We start from the raw sequence: 23538 nt of genomic DNA, 5'->3' as shown, positions 1-23538 counted from the left end.
AGCAAACCTTTAATGAAAAAAAAAATACATAAAAACACACAAATATATTCTATTTTATTAATAAAAGTAACTTTATATTCACTTGTAACATTGAATAATATGTAACTCTAGATTTCCGGAGAAAAAATAGCATTACCGCGATGACTAAATTCAGAGCAATAATCTTTCCCTTAATGATTGGTCCATTTTCTCTGCACAAAAGAATGAAGAGTTACCATGGGTTTCAGGGGCAAACAAACAAGACGAAAGGAAAATGGTGTGATATTGCATCTTCAAGGCAAGGCTGGATGATGTCACTTGGTCTTATAAGTTCGACTTGGTGAAGACTTGTCTCTTTTTCAGAAGCCGCGACTTTGAAGACAAAGACAAGAGAGATCTACCGACGCTGAAGTCCACTGGCCGGAGAAGGGACACTAGGCCGGTTGCGTGGGAAGATGCTATGTCTCCTTCTAAGTTGGACTTCACTGAGGAATATAGCCACTGCATCTCAATAGTTTCAGGTTACAAGGTTTTAAAAGGCATACTCAGCTGACCTATACGGGAAGAAGGGCGGATACCCAGTCATCCTTCGAGGTGGACCCTCGTCTCAAGACGGTGGTGAAGTCACTTGGCTTAAGAATTAGACTCCTGCACCTTCATTTTAAGACCGAGAAGTGGCTTTGCACCATTCTTCTTGCTGTTCAGAGATTTTTGTCCCGGCATTGTGGGAAGTCACGATCAAGTCATCAGGTCTGATCAGGACATGATCTAGTTTCCCTTCTGCCATTGGCGTGTGGACGTCAAATCTACAGATCGGACCCCTTGTCATGCTTGTCGAGGACAATGCGAAAGACATTTACCTTTGAAATTGAAACAAAGTTATGCAAACTTAAATTAACTAAAACGGAGCGAGAGAGAAAGAAAGTATTAAAGAAAGAAAGAAAGATGGATATCACTCTATAAATAAATTTCATGTCTCTTTAAAATATAAAGGAAACACATCGAATAAAGCTGACTGAAAGGCATTTGAATTCATTGATGATTACATGCTCTATTTGTTCTTATATTATCTCCAGTGATAGACGTGTAAGTGTGGGTAGATAATTTCGAATCCGGCTATCTGTAGCCCCCAAACTATCTACCTATTCATTTATCTATCTACATATCTATCATTCTTTCTTTCTATCTATCTAATCTATCTATCTTTCTATCTATCTATGTCGATATATTTGCTTTGTAAACGCGTAAGCCTCCTATTACATTATGGGTGACATGACATGAAATTTTGTTCCTTCAACAATTGCTCCAGCCTTAATTTCGTCTAAGATGTACTAGGGTTTCATGTTTTTGGAACCATGTTCACCCCAAGTCCCGTTGCTTTTGTGAATTACTTTTTTCGGCTACCTTCTGTTAATATTTAGCTTATGTCCCAACTCATAAGTTCCTTCATCATAGGCTATCAGTAACATTTTTTTTAATTTCTGAGTATGTTTGTAAAACGCACCTTTAACCTAAACTAAAACGAGTCTTTTTTGGTGTAGACTATGACAATAATATTGCGGAACACAGGCGGGATGCGAGATCAGAGAGGTGTGCGGAAGACAGCAGCCCAAAACGCACATAATTTTCTCGTCCAGAAAAAAGTTTATACGTGCCTGCGTTCCTTTTGTTCGCCTGCTCCCAACAAGACGGGAACAATGCGTAAGACTATTCTATTACACAGATCGATATCCTTATATCGACGAGGGTGTTAGGAACACACCATCGCCCTTTGTCACTCAAAATAGGACCGACCCCTTACTGGAATTACTACTTTATTCAGCGACTTGGAAACTACTGGGAATTTAAAGGAACTGGATACAAGGGAGTGTTATTGTGTTGGGTCTCTCTCCTTTATACCAGCTTCAACAGAAAGTGTATTGCGTCGAAAAACTCTCTCGACCGCTTTGTCAAGCAGACCCGCTGGTAAAGTTGGGAACGGGTCACACGCTCTCTCGCGGAGTTTCGGGGCACGGCTTGGTTCGGTGTCTCGGTGTATATGATCATCTGGTGTATCGTTTAGTTCGCAGGTTTAACCTTACCTAGAATTGGATGTGAATGTCACTGCTTCATCTTGGATGCTGGTTTTTACTGATGATGTCAACAAAAGTCAACACCGGCCTTTGACTGACCTCTATGTATGGATGAACGTTCTTCGCCTACGCAGCTAGGAGAGAGTGAGGCCCGGGAAATAGTCACCCAGAATATACCACAGCTTTCCTGTTAGTACCTGGGTGATATTACACCGAAACGAAGCTCCATTGAATCCAGGTGAGAGAACTGGCATCATGTATAAACAGGGGGAATTCACCAAAAATGTCACAACATTTTGATATAGATAATAGATTGTATAACTGTTTGAGATTTGACAGAAATTTAGCATAGTTTCATCTTGCACACGTCCCAAGTAGGATGTGGTATAATAATACAGTCATGGCAGTCAAGCCTTTCAAAAAGTCGGCTAACTCCTTTGTCTTTTGTCTTAGAATCGAATAGAAAATTATAAAAGAATACTTTTTTCTTATTTGGAATTATCTGGCGATGTTTTTTGTAGATTAAAACTATATATATTTTCATATTAAAACTATTCAAAACGGAACGCTCTCACGCAAGGGAATTGGCTGTATTGATATCGTAATTGCAAGTAAGGATGATAAAAAAATCATGTCTCCGTGACCAAAATATTATATGATAATTTCTCAGACATGTAATAATGCAGATTGGTCTCTGATCATTATATCAACGTGATCGATGCCTGTTTATCATAAAGGATACAATTGATGCCTTGGTTTATCATAATTGCGAGGAAGAGTCATCGCCGTGATTAAAGTATTGTAATTATTTCTCAGACATGTAAGTTCAGGTGTCATAACATGCCCTTTATCATAAAGGATACAATTAATTTTATGTCTGATACAAGCCATGGAGACAATATCAAAGCGTTTTAGGTGAAGTGATTTGATTTTTAATTTAAGATCTATCAGACTTTCTGCTAAGAACGCACTTAACAGGGCAGCAATTTTTTTTCTCTCTCCTACCTTCTTGTATACAAAATTTCATTGTAACATCTCTATTGAGTATTGGTAGAGCCCGAAACCCCAAATCCTCTTATTTACAAGCATCATAATCCTAGACATAGCTCATACACAGCACCCCACTGGTCACAGCAAGTAAGTTATTTTTGTCACAAAAGAATATATTTCAAGTGTTTTTGGATCACGGAATAGATTGTGGTGAATGGCACGTACATTCAGACACCATGGAGGTTAGGGAGTTTACGCTTCCACAACGGATTCAAGAACAGTGAAATTGTATTGTCAAGTACCATTCATGACAATGAACAAGCAAGCGGTCTTGGTCGAAAATTTGTAAATAAAACGGCAGTTCGTCGTGGACCCAGCAGGACGTAGTTGCCACTTTTCGTGAGCTCAGGAACTCGGGCCGAAACTGCTGTTCCGGTTTACTAGTTTTTCGACAATCACCTCCCAGCTGTTCGTTGTCAATTTTGATGGACAATTACAGTGCATAAATTGTCTGTGTTCTTGACTTCGTTTTCCGGCCTTGTGCAAAAACTCCATAATATTCAATTGGTCTACAAGCAGTCGATCTCCTCAGGCAGTCTCATTCACCATGGGTTAAGCCCATTTGGCCGAATTGCCCTTTAGTCTACTGGTCACTTGGTCTAATACCCACTTAGCCTAATTGCCTTTTATTCTTATTCACAGATGGTCCATTTTCACTTCGTCTACACATTTTTTTGCTCCATAGATGTCAAATGAAAGTTTGGTTTATAAACAGTTCATCTTACCAGGGCCCCGTTTCACAATGCAGTTTCTATGACAACTTTACGATCAGCCCGTCATATTGATGGCTTTCTCTAAATATTAATAATACCGAGTGTATAGGAGGTGAAGCAGGATTAAGCCATGTTTGACCAGAGTAGACGAAGTGGTTGACAATCGACCCACCATTGATAATTTGCAATATGGTCCGAACATGACTGCTGCATAATGTGCATTTGTACATGTTGACGACATAACTGACATTGTCCACCGAACCTTTACTGAAGGTGTTATTCTTATTTAATTAGTATTTAATTGGAACAATATCATTTGGGTGTAGCATACATGTAGATAAATTAATTACTTAATCAATATTGCCTTTACAATAATTCATTTCAGCTTTTTTCCAAATTACAGAAGCTTTAAAGTGCCAGCGACGAGTTAGTTTGATCTTGCCAAGTTGACTTATAAAAAGCTTTATTTTGTATGTCGACATCTCACGAGATACAACATTTTCGCCAACTTGACCGATTAAAAGTTGTACATGTAATGTCGACTTGGCGAGATACGATGTCTGACCAAGTCGACTTATAAACAGTTGTATGTGGAGATACAAGACGCTCTGAAATCTTTTTTGGGGGGGGGTCGGAGGTGGAAATAACGACGTCAAATGATATATCAAGATTCTAACAGGGTACTGAGGCTCTCTTCAAAGTGCACTCGAAGGCGACTAAAAAGTCATGAAAACTTTGCCGATTGCCTCAGGCGTGTAAACACATTACCGGGCGGGCGAATAAAGGGAGTATCAATCAATTTTCTGGTATGGTTTAAAAATCTCTGGTTTGAATGAAGAAGATAAGCTTATATAGGTGACTGTATAGTCACTTTATCTTGATGAAGTTGTACTTATTTTCTCACCTTGATAAGTCGTATTTCACAAATAATAATTCTGTACCCAAAGCCTTAATTGTGATTAATTGAAAAATAATTGTGTGAGGGTGTTCTATTAGACTAAGGTAGGCCTAAGCCAATATAGGATTTATATGTGTAGTTCCTTCCCTTGACATTAAGGGATACTTCTGTATTCACAACCTGTAATTATGGTTAATTGATGTAGGTTTTCATGATGCTTCAGTGGAAGTAAAGAGCGAAAATGTTAGGGTGTTATATTTTTTCTTTTCATTCACTTTTTGAGGCAGGCCATTTCTTTGTGCCGAGTTCCTTGCCGTAATTAGTTGTATTTCGTAAAACGATGCTCTGTGTTCAGAAACTTTAATTGTGGTTAATTGATGTAGGTATTCATGATGGTCGCCGCCGCCGGCTTCGGTTCAGGGAAGCAATATCGTTACTTATGAACGAAAATGTACTATTAGGGTATTGGGTTTATTTTCACTTCACTTTTAGAGGTAGGCCTATTTGAAGTTGATTTTTTGTTTTCTTCCTTGATTTGCCTTGATTAGTCAGTAATTTGCCAATTCTCAACTTTCATTTAGTCTAATGCTATTCCGTCATTGACATTTCGTCAAATAACCATTTGGTCCAATTACAAGTTCGTCTATGACCATTTCTTCTCATAACCAGTTGGACTAATACCCATTTCATTTTCATTCATTTTGCACAACTTATACACTTTAGTCCAATTAGACCAAATGGTGTATGAACTAAATGGTTACTGGACCAACTGGTTAAAAGACAGAATGGCATTAGAATAAATGAAAGTAGACCATGTGGTGAGTGGACGAACTGATGGTAGACCATATGATAGTTGACGAGTTGGCAATTTGACGTATTGGCATTAGACGAATCGGAAATAAACTGATTAATCATATTCACCAGACGATAGTTTACCGCCTTTGGTAAGTTGAGGTTTGACTTCTACCGTCACTTGCTTCACTGACGTGAACGTTAATTTTAGGGGACCAATGGCGTATTCATAATGACCTAACAAGTTTGAGGGAGTGTTACACCTATTTTGTGGGCGTTTATTACATTGTGTGTAACAGGGAACACAACAGGTTGTATGGAGAATTTAAAGTAACATAAACGTCGAACAACCTAATCCAGTTATCACCCATTCATAATAGATCGCTATAATCGGATCACTTACATTTTGTCTACAATCATCGTAGGACGCCCGGAGGATGATCGTATCCTGCTATAAATCGCACGACCTCCTTTGGGTGGCATTCGAAAATCGTACGATTTTTGAATGGATTCACGGCCATCGTAGGGTCTACGATATGTTAAGAGTAGAGTTGTACGAATTATTTTTAAATTTGTAAGGTCGTAGTTCCCAAACGCATCGTCAGAGCATCTGACGATTAACGCAGGGATGTAGTGTATTGTAGAGGCGTCGCTCTCCAGAAGAATTCATCTCCTCACGACTATCATACGATGTATATACTATACCTCTACGGTCTCTCATCCTCTATCTCACTTTGTATTTGTCCCTCTTCGACGCCCAACTCATGAAAATCGTAGATCGGTAGATGCTAATGTACATGTAAACCTTAGCCATCTACAATTTCCCTCGTAGACTAATTGATCGTACGATGATCGTCGCATATGAAAACTCGGCATAAATCGTAGTCAATTAACAATGAACTATATCACTTTTCTGTAATACTCTTTTCAGAAAGGTCATAGCTATAGTAGCATAAGTAATACAGGAAAGACTGGTATTGCGAACGACCCAGGGGCGTAGATAGCGGGGGGGGGGGGGGATGCATCCCCCCAGAATTTTAGGTGGGGGGGATGGTGTGTACAATCATCCCCCCCAGGTTTCTGTGGGGGAAGAAGCAAAACTATACAGTAATAAAGCAATGAATGCTAGTTAAAATCAATCAATAATAATAGCAGTAATAATCATAACGTACAGCAATGACAAACATGATCAAAATTGGACTTTTATTCAGAGTCAATCATCTTATATGCATTTACAACTTGCAAGTTTTAAGTAATAACAACTGTCTTGCGTCGTCATAATACATTTAAGGATCGTTATTCAGAGTTTCACCAAGTACATTTCCTTATAATAATTATGTATTTGCAAAGGAGATAAGTTCAAAATATTTCATTTCAGATTTAAGAAAGTGTCGCTTAATCACTCCCTTTCAGAGCAATTGATTTCATAACACATTAACGCTGTTCAAACGAATTAATAAGAAATTACCTATACACATACACTGACCCTTTTCCCTGCTGGCCATGTCCTCAACCCCTACTTTGCAAAGGAAAGGTGAAAATTTTCAGTCTCTAAGGAGCGAATTAGTAAATGAATGATTTTGGAATGAAATCCTTTACTGTTAAGGACTGTTTTGCATAACTATATTGGGTGAAAATAAACGTCTTCCAGTTTCAAGAAGAAGTAAGTCGAGGCGCAATGTATTTTGGAATTACTTATACCAGTGATTTCTGTACGTGCGCAGTCTTCTAGGTTTGAAGGTTATAAACTGTTACATTTCCTTACCTATGTTTTTATCATAATCATCATAACAAGGTACATTATAAGAAATGAATCGAAATTATAACAAGTTACTATCTATACAGTTTACTTCCGACAACCCGGTGAGGTTTATTTCATTTCCATACTTAATTCAATCAAGCCTTTGTAATCATGGTAATTTTAAACAGAGTGTGCTTATCATTTTAGTGTCCGCATATCTGCACGTGGATAAGAAATATAATGTTGAGCTTTTTTTATTTTACCCCTATTACTATAATTGTAATTGATATTTTTTTAGTTATTTGGCTGTTTATTTGTTTATTCCTTTAGTTGTTGATTCATTCGTTTGATCATTAACAATATCGCTACTTTTAAAAGAGTATACTACTATACTATTAAAATAAGGAATACTAGTTATTCCAGATCATGTTTAGCAGGACTGTCATGACCAAGATGATAACTAGACATCCGACAAATGACATTTCTCTTATGATCATCTTTACTCATTGTCATTAATCAAACAAAAGATTACTGCCATGAAAAATGTGCAAGGAAGTTTATTACTGGATGCCCTGTTTATTGCTGAAAGCAAAGTGATTAAAAGACACACGAGATAATCCATGAGGCAGATCGTGTTATTTTGTTATCTTTAACTCGTCTGCTTTGGCCCATGATATTTTGTTTTTATCGAGTACGTTATCTCCTTCATTCTTTATATTTATATATTAATTATATATATATATATATATATATATATATATATATATATATATATATATATATATATATATAAAGTATGACCCAGCTAGGGATCATCCCCCCAGGTCTAAGGACCTGTCTACGCCACTGGAACGACCATATGGGTAGGAAACGATTTGTAGGCCCGGGTAAACCGCTTCGACGTGTGTTAAAACCTTTGCCAAACGAGCTTTTTTTGTTCATTGTACGTAATTATGTAGCTCCAATCAAAACTGATATTCTTGCCTTGTACAATCGATGATATATATTTACTTTTCAGTATTTTGAATTCTATTGCCTTTTGAAAAAGTAGGGAGTAAGGGAGTATACTTCATCAATTTTCAGTGGCCATTCACCTGCGCGAACGAAACGAAATATTTACCAGGGGCCTGTTGCATAAAAGCTTTTTACTTGAGAAAACTCTGGTAAAAACTGAAAACTAAGGTTAGTCTGATTTCTGCCATTGGCTTTAACACAGGGCAAAAACTCCGGAAAAACAACCCGAGTTTTCTCAGGTAAAAAGTTATATGCAACGGGCCCCTGGACGTCTTATGGCTCGGTCTCAAAAGCACCGTGAAAACCTGCTACGAACGTCGTATGAACGAATTAGATTGTTCAGGGTTCTTACGGCGTTCGTAAGAACGACTTATGAACTGAGATTCGTAATTCCTTGACATAAAAAGGAGCCACCTTGAGGTTTCAGTGCCAGTTTATAAAAGAGATGTTGCAATTCAAAGAATACATGGCCCGGAATCTGAAGCCTCACTTCTTCGTACCATGAATGGTGCAAACTTGCAACTTCATCATGGGTGCAGAAAATTTTTGCATTAAAAAGGGTGCAAATTTTTTAACTTCCTTGAAGGTATGCCTTTACAACTTTGCACCCTGTAGGTAGGATTTTTACATGCATGCACCTAATTGTGTTTCATAAGGTGCAGAATTTCACCTATAAAATTGAGACATTTTTTTCTTAAGTGTGTAGCTCTACCTGAACGTATTTTTTTCATTGGGAAAGTAAAAATAAATCAAGTACAACATCTGGTCAGGCAATATATCACAATGAGGTTTTACCCCTGTCCTGTAGATGGAGTAGATTTCGGTAAAGATGGCGAAATTTTTGTCCAAGAGTAATAATCTCCAATGAGAAGGAAAGTGAAATGAGAGTTCAACATTACTTTTCCCAGAACATGCCGATTATGTCATATCACTAGTAAATTCTCTATAAGTACATGTATAGTCCGTATCAGCATGACCAGTCGGTTCCAATTTTTTTAGGTTGATGCTGACTTTTCCCAAAATGAAAGGGGGAAATTTGTTATCCTTTTTTTACCAGCAGGGGCCTGTTGCATAAAACTATGGTGGTGTCCATTGTCTATACTGGAATTTTCACTGATCGGATGCGGACATGCTTATCGTCTCACTAACAATACCCTGGTTCAAACACAATTCTGGAGATGTCATACCAGGAAAGTTTCATTTGTCTAGTATTGCATCGGATTCTTTCGAATCCAGAATGATCCTGGCCCAGGTGGTGTTGGTTGGTTGGTGATGGAGGAGAAGGAAGGGGGGGTGGCATCACCATATTCCCCTGATGCAACATTTTCATGTGAGGTATGGCTCAAGTTTGATGTTTCGGAAATGATTCTTGAGCTTTCATTCATCCTTGCCAGGTTGCAATGATCCCTGGGTCCGACAAGCCACTTGCTTCTTGTGAAGCGACGAAAAGAACCTGCTGCAGCACTTTGTATAGCAGTGACCCCTGTCAGAGGCCGTCTCACCTGATGGGACCGGTATTACAAAGAGTTGCGATCGATCCGATCAACCACAACTATGGAAAGCCAGCAACGTCAACATATAAAATGGACGTTTCTTCAAAATGTACGTGTATTCTAGATTATGATATGTATTTATTTCATGTATAGTTTTCTTGACAATTCGGTATGCCCTTCTTCCTTTGCAAAAGGTTATTGTGCAAATTTCATGTAGGAATATTATGACACGGATTGATTTCCATGTAGCTCAGGTTGATCGGATCAATCACAACTCTGTGTGACAGTCCCTTAATGGGCAGTGTTTTCTCAGCACCTGTGTGAATTTGGGAGTTGACTCTTACCAGGCGAGTCAACATCAGCGTGTTTTCCTACACATACCACGTCTCCCCCAAATAGCAGTGGCAAAACAAAACTAGCGTGAAGATATAGAAAATCTTGACCGGAAAATGCAGGCAAAACAACCGAAATAAAAAGAAAGAAAAGGGGAATTCAAGAACAACACTCTCGCTCTCTCAATTTTTTAGTGTACACTTTCATCTGCCCAATGAGTCTTGATTGTGTCACTTTTTTTCTCTCATTTAGGGCCTACATGTAGAAATTACCGACCATGGGCAGAATGTTTACGCCTATAAGGTTGGGAAGGTTTAGACTTCGGGTTTTAACGCTCGAGCATTCAAATCCTTTTTTCCTACTGGGTACCCATTTACTGCAACTGGGTGGAGAGTGGCAACTGTAGGTTAACGCCTTGGCCCGTACTCTGAAGTCCAGTTTAGCTAGGTCTAACTCAATGCTGTGAAGTTATGAGAAGCCAAACATTTTAAAAATTATGTTTATAAATGCTCATTCTGTTTACTGTGATGTTTTCTCCTTCTTTAATGGTGAAGACAGCTGTCTTATTTTACATTTCCTGGCAGTTATGAATAATTTTCAGTGTCAACTGACCTGATTTTGAACTTCTATACTGTAAGATATAATTTGAACTTCTACTGTAAGATATTTGTATTACAATCGGCTAACCATAACCAAATCTTTAGACTAAGGTTTAAATTAAACCTGGCCCCGTCTTACAAAGAGTTACGATTGACCCAATCAATCGTAACTCTATGAAAATCCATCTGTGTCATATTTCTTCTACAGGAAATTTGCAAAATGTCCTTTAAAAAGGCAAACACACCAAATTATCAAGAAAACAATGGATTTATGAATATACATCATATCTAGAAAACATCCTGCATCTTAGATGTTGACCTTGCTGGCTTTCCATAGTTGAGATTGATCAGATCAATCGCAACTCTTTGTAAGACGGGGACCTGATTTCAGAATACATGCAATTATATTTTTGCACCGCGACGCAAAACTAATTCTAGAACACAGTAAATGTATTGAAAATGTCCGTTAAATGACAGTGAACAGCTGGGAGTTCTTCGTCGAAAATTGATGGACCGCAACAGCACTTTGCCCCAAGTTTTGGAGCTTTGGTTGTTAATTGTCATGGAGGGCATTTGACGATATATTTTCTATGTTCTTGTAAGCGTTCTTTGTGGCGGTGTGATAACTCCCTATTGACAAATGACGCGAGAGCTAGGTTGGATTCAAATGATGTCCTCGTCTAAGTGGATCTACTAGTATTAGGCGTCACATCCATGGTCTGTGATGTTTGTTCTGAACGAAACCATTTCGAAACGGAAATGTGTCCATTTCAATTGGTGACTTCATGTGACGTGTACTTGACCCCACCCTCGTTTATTGATGACGTCACAAGGTCGTAGTGTGTTTCGTTCAATTACACCTATTCAAATGCAATTCCAGCCTTGATGGCTGATGCATGTACCACATGTTTCTGATTTCTATGAACAGCACATATACATCAAAGTGTAGGTAATACCCCATATGTAGCTGAATAAGAACAAATAACCGTGTCGCAATCGCACATATATGAAGCCGACTCCAAACTGACCGGTGAGTTGACATTCCGAATAAACCTTACTGGAAAGAACACAGTGTACCACAGTGTGTGTCACAGTGTATGTCACAGTGTGGAACATAATTTGAAATCACCTTCACACTGTTAGATTTAAGCATTTTAACAGTGTGAACCACACATTCACGTAGTGGACTTTGTGAACCCGCTGTAGACACCCACACTGTGGAGGTATCCACAGTGTGAAAATATTTTCACACTGTTGGATTTAAACAGTGTGACACTGTGTACGTTCCAGCGGGGAAGTCAAAGTTTTGTGAATGGTCTGGAACCAGTTTTTTTTGTGTGACTTCGACCTTACAGCATGATGTGTGCGAGTGGGAGGGTCTTCAATTATTAATTGAATAATGATAAGCTTTGGCTAAATATCCAATTTACACACGGACACACCCCCTCTCTTTCCTTGAGCAGAGAGTGCAAAAGAGTGGTAGATGGCGTGTAGACCTGTAGTGTAAATGAAAAAAAAATCATTTAATTATCCATTGTGCACGCTCTTGGTTTTTTTTTTGGGGGGGGGTCGTTTTGTGTGTTATGTGTTTAATGATTGGTAATCCAATTATTGTAAAGTCATAAAATTTATTCCTTGTAGGCTAATTCACCCCTTCTATTCCTCGATTCTCTTTTCAGTTTGTGAGCCTCCCGGTGCAGTGAGGGTAAAGGGGGCGGGGACTGCCTGTTGCTACCCAGACTTGCGGACCAGTCGTTAGCATGGATTTATTATATTATATGACAGTCTCATTACTTGGTTTTATACTGAGTCTTACCACTTTCATCGGGGAAACGACCAGAGCGCTTTCAGAGGATGTCTCGAGTCCATGCAAAGCTTGTAAGTAATTTGCAGAACAGAACTGCATTAAATTTTTAAAATTTGATATGAAGACGGATTGAAAATTAGACAAGCGTACTGAACATTATTCCCCATTTAGATTTAGCCTATTCTACGACCATCTTAGGTTGATCGTAGCGTAATCGTATTTTATTTTGATCTCCTGATGATGGCATACGACGACGTATGATATTTCGTACGCATTCACGATCAAAGTGTATCAGGGTTTTTTTTCGAGAGTCGTACACATTTCTCAATATCGTAGTCTTAGATCGTAACCTTGAGGCCCGGTCCCACTGGCCGACGGACACAAAATGTATGCATAAAGTACACAGCGAACGTGATATTTTGGAGGTGGCTCCATTCAGAAATGGACAAAATTAGCGAAAAACTTGCGATGACATAACGGAAAAGAACGGACGTGGGTTATAATGTAGCGGGGATATTAAACGGATGTTAATCGGAAGCCTAACGGATGAAAGCGGATGGAAGTGGATGACAGCTCCGAAGGGGTTACTGGAGGTTTCGAATACTTTATGTACGAGATGCATACACTTACATCCTTTCTATTCCCGTGCTGCTAACGATAGACGTTCCATTTACCTTATCTTTAGTCCCTCCTTCCGTTGTTCAGCTGCAGTGGATGTGAGTTGCGGGGATTCCCAGAGGACGCAGAGAGGATACAGAGGACGCAGAGAGGATACAGCGGACGTTTAACGGATGATAACGGACCGCTGGGACGTTTGCTGCCCTATATGTTGCGGATTTACAGCGTACACGGCGGAAAGCTCATTCATTCTAAAAGTTTTGTGCAGCTCAAAACTATTTTCGCGGTTGAAATGACACCGGATGGATGCTGGATGGATAGAGCGTACAAAACACGTATGCAATTAGTTTACAACGGATGCATAACGTTTCGATAAGGATTTCTTACGTTTTACAACCTCTTTGCATCCGTAAGAGCAGTGGGACTGGGCCTTTAACCTCACCTGAGGGGCGTCGTAAGATCAGTACATGGTCATCGTTTGACTATCGCAGCGATGTCGTCCCGCTTTGTCTTTTGCCAGCCTAACCGTGGAATCGTAGTCGTACGATAGTCGTAAATAATGTTAACAAAAAAATTGCATCCCGTGTTCACCAACGTCTATTCCAACAAAACATCGCAGACAAGCACATATACGATCCGTTACGATTCGATTTTCAAAGTTACGAATAGTGACATGGATGAATCGGAATTCCAGTCTATTCCGATCCTCCCTACATGGAATGAAAGCAAGTTTAATTCCAAGTCATAATGACGTCATCATCGGCTGCGACTAGAAGTTGTTTAATGAAAAAGAAAATATCAAAATTTCCGTCGTAGTTGGATTGTATAGTGTGCGTCGGGATTTGTCCATTGTACGGTGATCGCAACAAATGCAAATAAGGCGGCAATCACTTGATAAAATGGCCTATTAATGGCGTCGGGTGCACAAGTACTGACGAAAAAATCGCGTCCAGGGAAAAGGGGGTGGGGCAAAGAGCTGGGAAAACGCTCCTTTCTCTGTTAGTAAACTAAGTTCGCAAATCACTTGTCGGATAAAAACACGATCTGAGATTTCACATTGTCCTGTGTGACAAAAAAAAACAAGTCGCAAATTATCTCCTAGAAAGTTTCTTTCTCCCAATTACTTCGACCAGACAGGGTCTGCCTTAGGACCACAAGTCAAGGAGATTGAAATCCCTGAGCTACTAGAGGTTTTTTTTTCTAAATATTGAGTATTATGGGGAATAGGAAATGAAAGAAGATCAAGTGTGTATTGACGTGAATACATGTATGTAGAAGAAAATACAGACAAAGAGCAAGTAAGCTATTAACGTGATGAAGAAACTTACACTGCAAAATATCCCCATAAACACTAGCCTATTCAATTATTCAGCACGAAGGTTGTTTCCTGTGAACATGTTTCATCTGCTAGAAAAATCGTTCCAATAAAACGAAATCGAAGTCATACCTTTCGGCTTGTGACTCAGTGACAGTTGAGCCTGCTGATTGTGCTTACTGGAGCGTGAACATTATCTGTAATATTTACTTACCATTTAGTCCATTTACCATTGGGTCTATGAGACGAAATGGTCATACATGAATTGGTGATTGGACGAAGTGACAGTTGGACCAAATGGTTATTGGACCAAATATTTGTTAGATGAAATGTTGATGGACAGAGCGGCATTAGACTAAATGGAGGCAGACTATGTGGTGAGTGTACGAGTTGACAGTAGACGAATTGGCAACTTACCATATGGGTCACCCTGGCGAATTATTTAACCCCTTGCATGGTGTTCTCAAGAGGAATTTTTTTCCGATTTCACGGGGATCATCATTTTCATTATTTTCATTCACTAAAAAAACACACGTGATCATTTTAACGCTCGCACAGCAGTTACGACCTTAAGTGTCATATCAAGGTTAAAGGTCAAGTTCGTAAACACCGTTCGCTAAAACCTGACGCAGACGACGGGATGATACAAATTACAGGGGGTGGGGGACAGAGAGGGGATTATTGGGGTGGGGCGGAAAAGAGGTTTAAAACTTTTACCCGTTAGAGCGTGGTCCCTTCTCACACAGCTCCAAGTCAAATTCAAATTACAATTTGGTCTAAATTTCCCGTGTCTCAAATTTACACAAATTCACAACCAATTACAAGTTAAGCTTTAATTGAATAATTATTGTAGTGCTTTGTATATATGACAGTGGTCATTCTTACTAGACAATGTGCATTCTACCCCCCCCCCCGCCCTTCCCCCACAGCTTGCCAAACCTGACTCGCTGCCCCGCTTTGCTCGCTCGGCATCATATCGACAAACAATGTCTAGCCTTCAGGGCCTCGACCAGAGACTACAGGGCGAGCGGCAGACGAAATTTGGATATAATGATTATAATGAGATATCACAAAGAATAAAACATGTAAAATAAGGACAATATTAACCCCCTCCCCCCATATCCAAATCGGGTTCATTTCTTAAAATAAAACACAAAAATCGTAAATCGTATCCATGAGGAGGTCTAATGAAAGTCACCCGTTTCTTATCGGGTAAAAGTGTTCCATGAGGGTAATTATATGGCCAACTAACATTGGGCATTTCTTTTGGACGTTTCTATTATTTATCCAGTGTGATTAAAATTTTGCCCATTCTAAAGTAATTGCTACTTATTTTTACCTTACTGCACAATATACTTCCCGCATTGGGTAAAATACTGCCGCATATGGGTTGGACACATAATTACTTTCGTAGTGGTAAAAATTTTACCCAATATTTGTTTACAGTGTAAGAGTAATTCTAGTATTCCCCGTCTCTTTTTACTTGCGTAAAACACGTTTTGTGTAGTACATAACAAATATACCATGGATATCATTGCGGAGACCTGCATGCCTGTCAAACTCTGGAACGTTTCAAATGAGAGGTTAGAGCGGGAAATGTTTACAACCGTTTAAGATCAACTTGTCAGTGGTGATTATCCGTCAAACTCCGCAGAACGATCGTGTCGATTCGTTGTCGGGGCGGGGCGTGGGCAATGAATAGAGGGCATTTAGGAATGGGGAGGGGGGCACCAGATCACTGGATGACAACAAGATCATTCATTAGTTCAGGGAGTCTCCTCCCAACTGATTAGTTTATGGGAAAGAGTGACTGTTGGGAGATTGTCCCGTCCAGTTTGGTCCTCGTGAGAGGGATGCCGTACCCCAAGAGAAAAAGACACCATGGACCTGGAGTCCATGGTGAGACCCACTGAAGTCAGATCCCCAGGACAATTTCTCTGCTGCTATGAGAGGTATAAATATGTCTGGGTAACTTAATCTTTAATTTTCGTACGAAGGACACAAGACAAGAAGCTAAAGGAAGAAAGGAGGAAACGGGAAACTCCCCGTTCAGTGGACTATCCTTTGGCTGCTTACCAGAAACAATGATATTAAAGGCAACATGCCACAAACACCTCCAGCTTCAGTCCTAAAACTACTCGACAATTTGTCGAATTACCTACACGGAATGCAACATATTGGTATTTATGGGCAGATCTGAATCGAACAAAATATTTCATTCTATAACATTATACCAAATAATGGTTATGCACTCTTAGAAGTGGTTCTTAGAGGGCTTTATGCTTGTCCCGCATTTAGAACCTTTAATAATGGTTCCTTAAAGATTCTAAATTACCCTTAACAGCTACTTTGGAACCTGCGCGAAACAACCTGTTTGAACCTTTTTCGGGGGGGGGGGGTTGTTCCAAATACAGGACAAAAATGTTTCAAATTCACACATTTTTTCAAGAGTGTGGGACGTTGCAAGAAACTTACAATTTACTTGGGGCCCCCAGATCAATGATGTCTTATTTTGTTTCAATTATAGAGGCAGAAATGATATTCAAAGAGAAAAAAAAGTGGGAAGGGATTACACCTCGACGCAAATATATTGTGGTGTTTCATTTCAGGAAGATAAATCACACACGTGACCTGAATGCTCTTGGCATTTATTGACTTATGATTTATGGCCTTGTATTGGAATTAAACCGTTATAACTTCTCGGAAAATATATGACTTGAACTCCATGTACATTTCTAAAATAGGTCATTGACCTTTCCCGCTACTCTCAGGTCATCTTTCCTTTGCTGGTAGTAACAAGTGGCGTTATGAAAAAATGTCAATGCACATTAAAGCGTGCACCGAAAATTTTGTCAACAGTTGCGAGCGAAACGAGCCAGCAAAATGTTTATTTTTACATGATAGATAACATAATAATACATCGTATTTCCTTTTTATTGGGGGTCTTGGTCGTAGAAATTTTATTTTTGTTTATTCATATATTTTGTAGGGGAGGGGGCTGCCCCTAAGTTCGTCGGTACGCTGGTGGTAGTAACAGTGTCAGTTGGTTGGGGGTATAAGATTCGTGTGTATTCATAATATAAGAAGAAGGTCGCCTAATATAATGAAATGGTCAAATCTATAATTAAAATAATTTTATCAGAGTGACCATCTTCACATGATGGCCAGCGACCCTTTCCCAATGATAGAAACTCTGCTTCCATTGTAGCTAGCGACCCTCATTCCATATTATGAATAATGGTCCATAATAGCGACCCCTTAATGAATATTATGAAGAAAGACCTCGATTACGGATTATGAATAAAAACCTTCATGATCAATGACCTTCATCATGCGGACCTTAATGTAAATATGGTTCCTTACTTTAGAAATTGTTGAATCATGACCCCTTGGACCTTCTTGGGTATGAGCTTACACGTAATGACTAGCGATCCTTATGAATAACGTGCATTATGACTAGTGGACCAGGGCGGGGTTAGATTCTCGTGTTTATGGTAGTGGTTCCTGTAAATAACCAGGTCCGGTCAGATATAGTGGGTCAATGTTATTAGTATGGACCTACTGTTGTAATAGATCCATGGTATCCCCAATGACAAGAATGATTAGGCATGATCAAAACGATTTGACATTTACGTGGTTATGATTTATTTCCTAGTTTTGCCCTGGTAATGAAGGTTCAGCACGAGGTCCAGAAGATCGTGCATGTTTCTCTGGTTGCAAACAAATAAAATTTCTCTCTCTTTCGTCAGAGATGCGTTGACTGATCTAGCAAACATCGCAACTCCAACGCTTTCAAGAACATAGAGAATGCCCTTCATGACAAAGAGCAACCAAGAAGTCTTTGTCGAAAGTCAGTGAATCGTAACAGCAATTTCGTCCTTGACTCAGGACAAATGGCATATTTTCTTTTGTCTCTTTGCAATTTTTCGTCAACTCCGAAACGTAGAACGAAGCTGCTGTTCCGGGCAGCGTTTCATCAACATTTTTGTCCGACAAGTTGTCAGATCTTACATCTTTCCTTGATTCTGATTGGCTGAGAGGTACTGTTACTATGGTAATTGTCGGATAAAACAGAACTTGTCGGACAAAGTCCCTTCATGAAACGCTCCCCCGGTTGACCAATTTTTGTCAAAGACCTCCAGCTGTTCATTGTCATTTGACTTACATTTTTAATACACTTAGGACCTACAGTTTTCTTCAATTCGCTCTGCATTACGGTGCAAAAACTCCATGAAACATGAACATCAACGCACTGCTTCACCGCGGGTTTTTGATGAATTGTAACTACCCAAGAACCTAGACCGGTTTACTCACATATTCAAATTTTATGCATATCAGTTTAACAAAGGTTGCCCCTAACAACGAGAAAGCCTTCCCGAGGTTTCCAAGTATTGAAATACCATTGTTTTTAATGGAATAACTCGTTACTAGGCCCCGAGGGAAGAAACATCCATAAATTTGACTACATTAGTAAACCGGTTTCTTGCTCGATGAATTTGGATAGCCGAAAACGAAAGGTTACATTGTTAACAAAGAATTAATTGTAATATTTATGCAAATCCTCTGATCGGTCGGATTTTTTTCTTCCTGATACTGATAGTTGCAAACTGAAGTCGATACATTTTCTTTTACAAGGGGTTGACATTATGATTATGATTGCTGAGATGACACGCAAGAATATTTATTTCCCTTTTTTTCGAGAAAAAAAAATCCGCATATAAAGCAGAATTGTGGAATGTGACCAATACTTGTTAATTTATTTGTCATTCATGGAATTGCAAAATAATTGTATAATGATTTGACTTTCTTTCCCCTTTTCGTTCCACGTTTGGGGTCTTGTGTGTGGTTTCGTTGCGGTAGATTTGTGGTTTCTGGCATATCATGAACTTGTCACCCGTACACCAAAGCAGAAATAAATATTGCAGGCTTCTCGCAAGACACGATTTTCCTTTTAAAGATCGGTGTGGGTTTGGGCACTTCTTCTTAATTATGAAGAACTGATTATATGGTTTCAGTTCTGTAATGATCATTTCATTTCATTCTACCGACGGGCACAACATTCCATCCGAAAATTCAGCAAATTTGAGGCATATTATAAGTGTCCCCCTCGATTTTCCTTACTCAGTCCATTAATCGGTCCATGAGAACCTTCACTGACACCCTCTCCCCTGTGACGTTTTCTTCCTTGCGTCAGAATAGGGTTTATCCGTCAAGACATTTTGAATATTAATAAAAACGAATGGTAGAGATGTAAAGTAATTGGAAACGACACGAGCAACTCGTCAGCGTGGCGCAATGTGATGATCCCTGCGCTTAGTTACAATGGCAAGGTTGTGGGTGCGGATCTCGTAGCGGCAAGAACGAATATTAAAAACTTTCTCCCATTTTTAAAAATAAAAATCGAGGCAAGGCTTTGAATAAAATACAAGTCAAAGCCTTTTTTCCAAAGACTCCAAAACGGCTTATATGGTACGAAAAAAAGACTATAGGAAGACTATTTTGCTCCCCGGACACCCCCATGCTAGATAATCGGAAACGCTATTGGTTTGTGGTATAGGCAGACCCTTAACCCCCACTCTTTCCTAGACTACCTGCCAAGATCAATTTCTTGCTAGGTATAAACTGGGATCATCGGCTTGTCTCGCCTAAGAAACCTTCGCAGTCCTCCAGACATCCCCTCTCATAATTTGCCAAGTCAGTACTCTTTTTGCCCATGGTCACTCATTTTAATATTTAATTTACTTCTCTCTGGATTGGTACTGTGTATGTGTATCCGAGCCCGTGTCAATTATGTCCGAAGTAAAAAGAAGTTAAAGAACAATCTTAATGGTCAAACACCATTAAAGCGATGGTCCGTATTGAAAATATTTATATCGAAATAAATAGAGTAAAATTCACAGAGCAAAATACTGAAAATTTCATTAAAATCGGATAAAAAGTAACGAAGTTATTGAATTTTAAAGTTTGTGAAACGGTTATATGCACATCGTCATGAATATTCATTAAGTGGGCTGATGATGTCATATCTCCACTTTCCTTTTTCTTATGTTATTACATGAAATCATAATTGTTTCATTTTTTCATACATGTGTAAATGATGTGTCTCCAATATGATGAAATAAGTTGCGGCAATAACTAACTAATGCACTTAAAGGGGAATGAAACCTTTGGAACAAATAGGCTTGTGTAGAAACAGAAAAATCAAATAATAAGAATAAAGAAAGTTTGAGAAAAATCGGACAAATAATGAGAAAGTTATGAGCATTTGAATATTGCAATCACTAATGCTATGGAGATCCTCCCATTGGCAATGCGACAAGGATGTGTGATGTCACTGATGAACAACTTTCCCTTTGGTGGACTATAAAATACCTTAAAAAATGTCTCTTTTTGCTTTTTCTTATGATGATACAAACTTTTTATCCATGATGTATTCTTCAAAAATATGTATTACATGCCCTCATGTAGAAAGAACACATGATCTATGGATAGATGTGATAAAAGAGGCTATTCAAGTGAAATATATACTAAAGTAATGGGGAGAGTTGTTCACAAGTGACATCACACATCTTTGTCGCATTGCCAATTTGCTATCTCCATAGCATTAGTAATCGCAATATTCAAATGCTCATAACTTTCTCATTATTTGTCCGATTTTTCTCAAACTTTCGTTGATCTGTTTCTTTGATTTTTCTGTTTTCACACAAGCTATCTTGTTCCAATGGTTTCATTCTCCTTTAATCACTTGTCAATCCCATTGTTTTAGTTCTTGGTAGAAAACACTTTGAATAAACCTGATTTCATATGATAATAGACAAAAGAACAAGCGGGGATATGACATCATCAGCCTACCTAATGAATATTCATGAAGACATGCCTAGAACTGTTTCACCGGGGTAATACAAATCTTTAAAATTAAATAACTTTATTTGTTATCCGATTTTGATCAAATTTTCAGCATTTTGCTCTGTGAACTTTACTCTATTGAGATATAAATATATCCAGCCTGGACCATCCCTTGGGATGGCAGAGCACCGCAGACGTGCGTTTACAAGTATGTGTGAGTGGGTAATTTCTAGAAATATTTACTAACGAATCTTGGAAAATATTATGTAACTAATATCCCCCTCTCGTTTCATTCAAACAGCTGGTTTTCTAGGTGACATAGCATTAACGGAAGAGGATTATGCGAGGGAGATGATCAGAGCAAGGCGAACGAGGGAACAATTCAGAAGGAGAATATTACAAGAAAGACAGACAAGAACCAGAGGCGCTCGTCATCATAGTGAGTATATAGCTCCCTCTACGTTAATAAACTGACGCAAGTCATGCCCCAATTGCTGACGCAAGCGTTCCAGACCTACGAATAGAGAGTTTTCGCATTTACTACAGAGCCGCTCTCTACAACGCACCGATTCCTTTGAAAATCTAATTTAAATCACAATGGAAAGCTGAGAAGTTTTTGTCAAAAGTTGATGGAACGGGATAGTAGATCATCCCAAGATTTGCACCGGACGAACAATTGCAAATAGTCGTTGTCCAGAGTCACGAGACGACACTACTTGTCGCGGTCCACCAACTTTTGACAAAAGCCTCTCAGCTCTCAATTGTCATTTGACTTGCATTGCGTTGAAGGGACCGACTCTGTAGTAAATGTGAAAACTCTATTACCTGGCCTGTGGAACGAACGGTTGGAGAAAGCTAATTTGTCATATTACTGAGTTAGCAGTAAACTACTGAAATCTATTAGGGATAAGAACAGATTTATACATGTAAATGACCCCCTCTTTTTATGTATTTTTTAATTATCCCCCTCTTCTTCTTCTCCTTCTTTTTCTTCTTCTTCTTAATCTCTTCTTCTCCTCCTTCTTATTCTTTTTCTTCTCCTTCTTCTTATTCTTCTTCTCCTCCTCCTCCTCCTTCTCCTCCTCCTCCTCCTTCTTCTTCTTCTTCTTCGCCCTCTTCTTCCCCTTCCTCCTGCTATCCTTCACACTCTTCCAGTCTCCTGTAAGCGTGTTAGGAACCTACATGCATGTATGAAACATATTGGGAACCACTTTACCTCCATTCTTTCGTCACTGCAAAACACAATGAACTAATAATGACTGTGCGGACAGGTGTCTGGCAGATTTATTTGGTAGGGAATCATGTCTGTAGATGTTTGCTGCTTCGATGCTGAGTGAAATACAGCAGTGTCTGTTTCCTCTTGATAGAAAGAAAAACAGTGGGGTAGTGGGGTCGTAGGATGCCGACGAAGCAGGTAGATGGCCACTTGGTATGAAGGAGAATGATACACATGGAACAAAAATAAAATGAACGAAACAAATTAATGAGAGTTTGAGAAAATTTGAACAAATGATTAGAAAGTTATGAGCATTTGAATTCTAAGATCACTGATGATGTGGACATCTTCCAATTGGCAATGCGATTAATATGCATATAAATTATGTGTGATGTCAGACTCATGACTGTATGCAGAAATATTACCAGGGAAGGGCAGGATGCATGAAATTTTCGATGAAACTCGAAGCGAGGGAGCAAATCGACCAAGCTTGTCATTGGGCACTTTTGTATTTTCTAAAGTGAATTGAGGGATTTTTAATATGCACACCTTTATGTACAAGTTTCAGTTTAAAAAAAATACCCCCTCCCCGCTGTTAACAGCCATTTGTCTACATATTTTATTTCACTTGACAAAGTGCGAAAATGTGGATGTGATTGTGAATATGTAAATGAAGTGGTAATTTAGACTAGATAAAAGTTAGCCCAAGTGAGTATTAGACCAAAATGATGGTTGGACCGAAAGCGATATGATAATCAGACCATTTACGTGTAGACCAAGTGGTTACAAACCGTTGGTACCCCTCTCACCCCTCCCTCCCCCAAAACAACAACAATATTTCAATTCAAATTAGCTCTTGATGTTAACCACTGGTATGCCTATCGCTGACTTGCACCATCGTGTGCGATGGGAAATCTTCAATAAAAATGACATTTGTCAACTTTGCTTATGAGGGACTTTCATTCATGTCATCTCCATTCAATATTTCCCTACATACCACGCGGATTTTTGAAGGATCTTTCCATTTTGCCACCGGTGTGATTCTATATTCC

General features: G+C 39.0%; 1 protein-coding gene across 1 annotated transcript in view; it reads left to right on the top strand.

Annotated features, from left to right (window-relative positions):
- The first annotated feature begins 1660 nt into the window (after positions 1-1660).
- LOC121405581 (bone morphogenetic protein 1 homolog) overlaps positions 1661-23538 on the top strand; it is a 46427-nt gene continuing 24549 nt past the window's right edge. Inside the window, exons 1-3 of the mRNA XM_041596507.1 lie at positions 1661-2289; positions 12364-12562; positions 21572-21709. Coding sequence (XP_041452441.1) covers positions 12445-12562; positions 21572-21709 — 256 coding nt within the window. The 5' untranslated portion in view covers positions 1661-2289; positions 12364-12444. The remainder of the gene's footprint in view (positions 2290-12363; positions 12563-21571; positions 21710-23538) is intronic.

Source organism: Lytechinus variegatus, chromosome 18 (genome assembly GCF_018143015.1).
Source record: "Lytechinus variegatus isolate NC3 chromosome 18, Lvar_3.0, whole genome shotgun sequence".
Taxonomy (NCBI): Eukaryota; Metazoa; Echinodermata; class Echinoidea; order Temnopleuroida; family Toxopneustidae; genus Lytechinus; species Lytechinus variegatus.
This window is presented reverse-complemented; position numbering and strand designations above follow the sequence as displayed.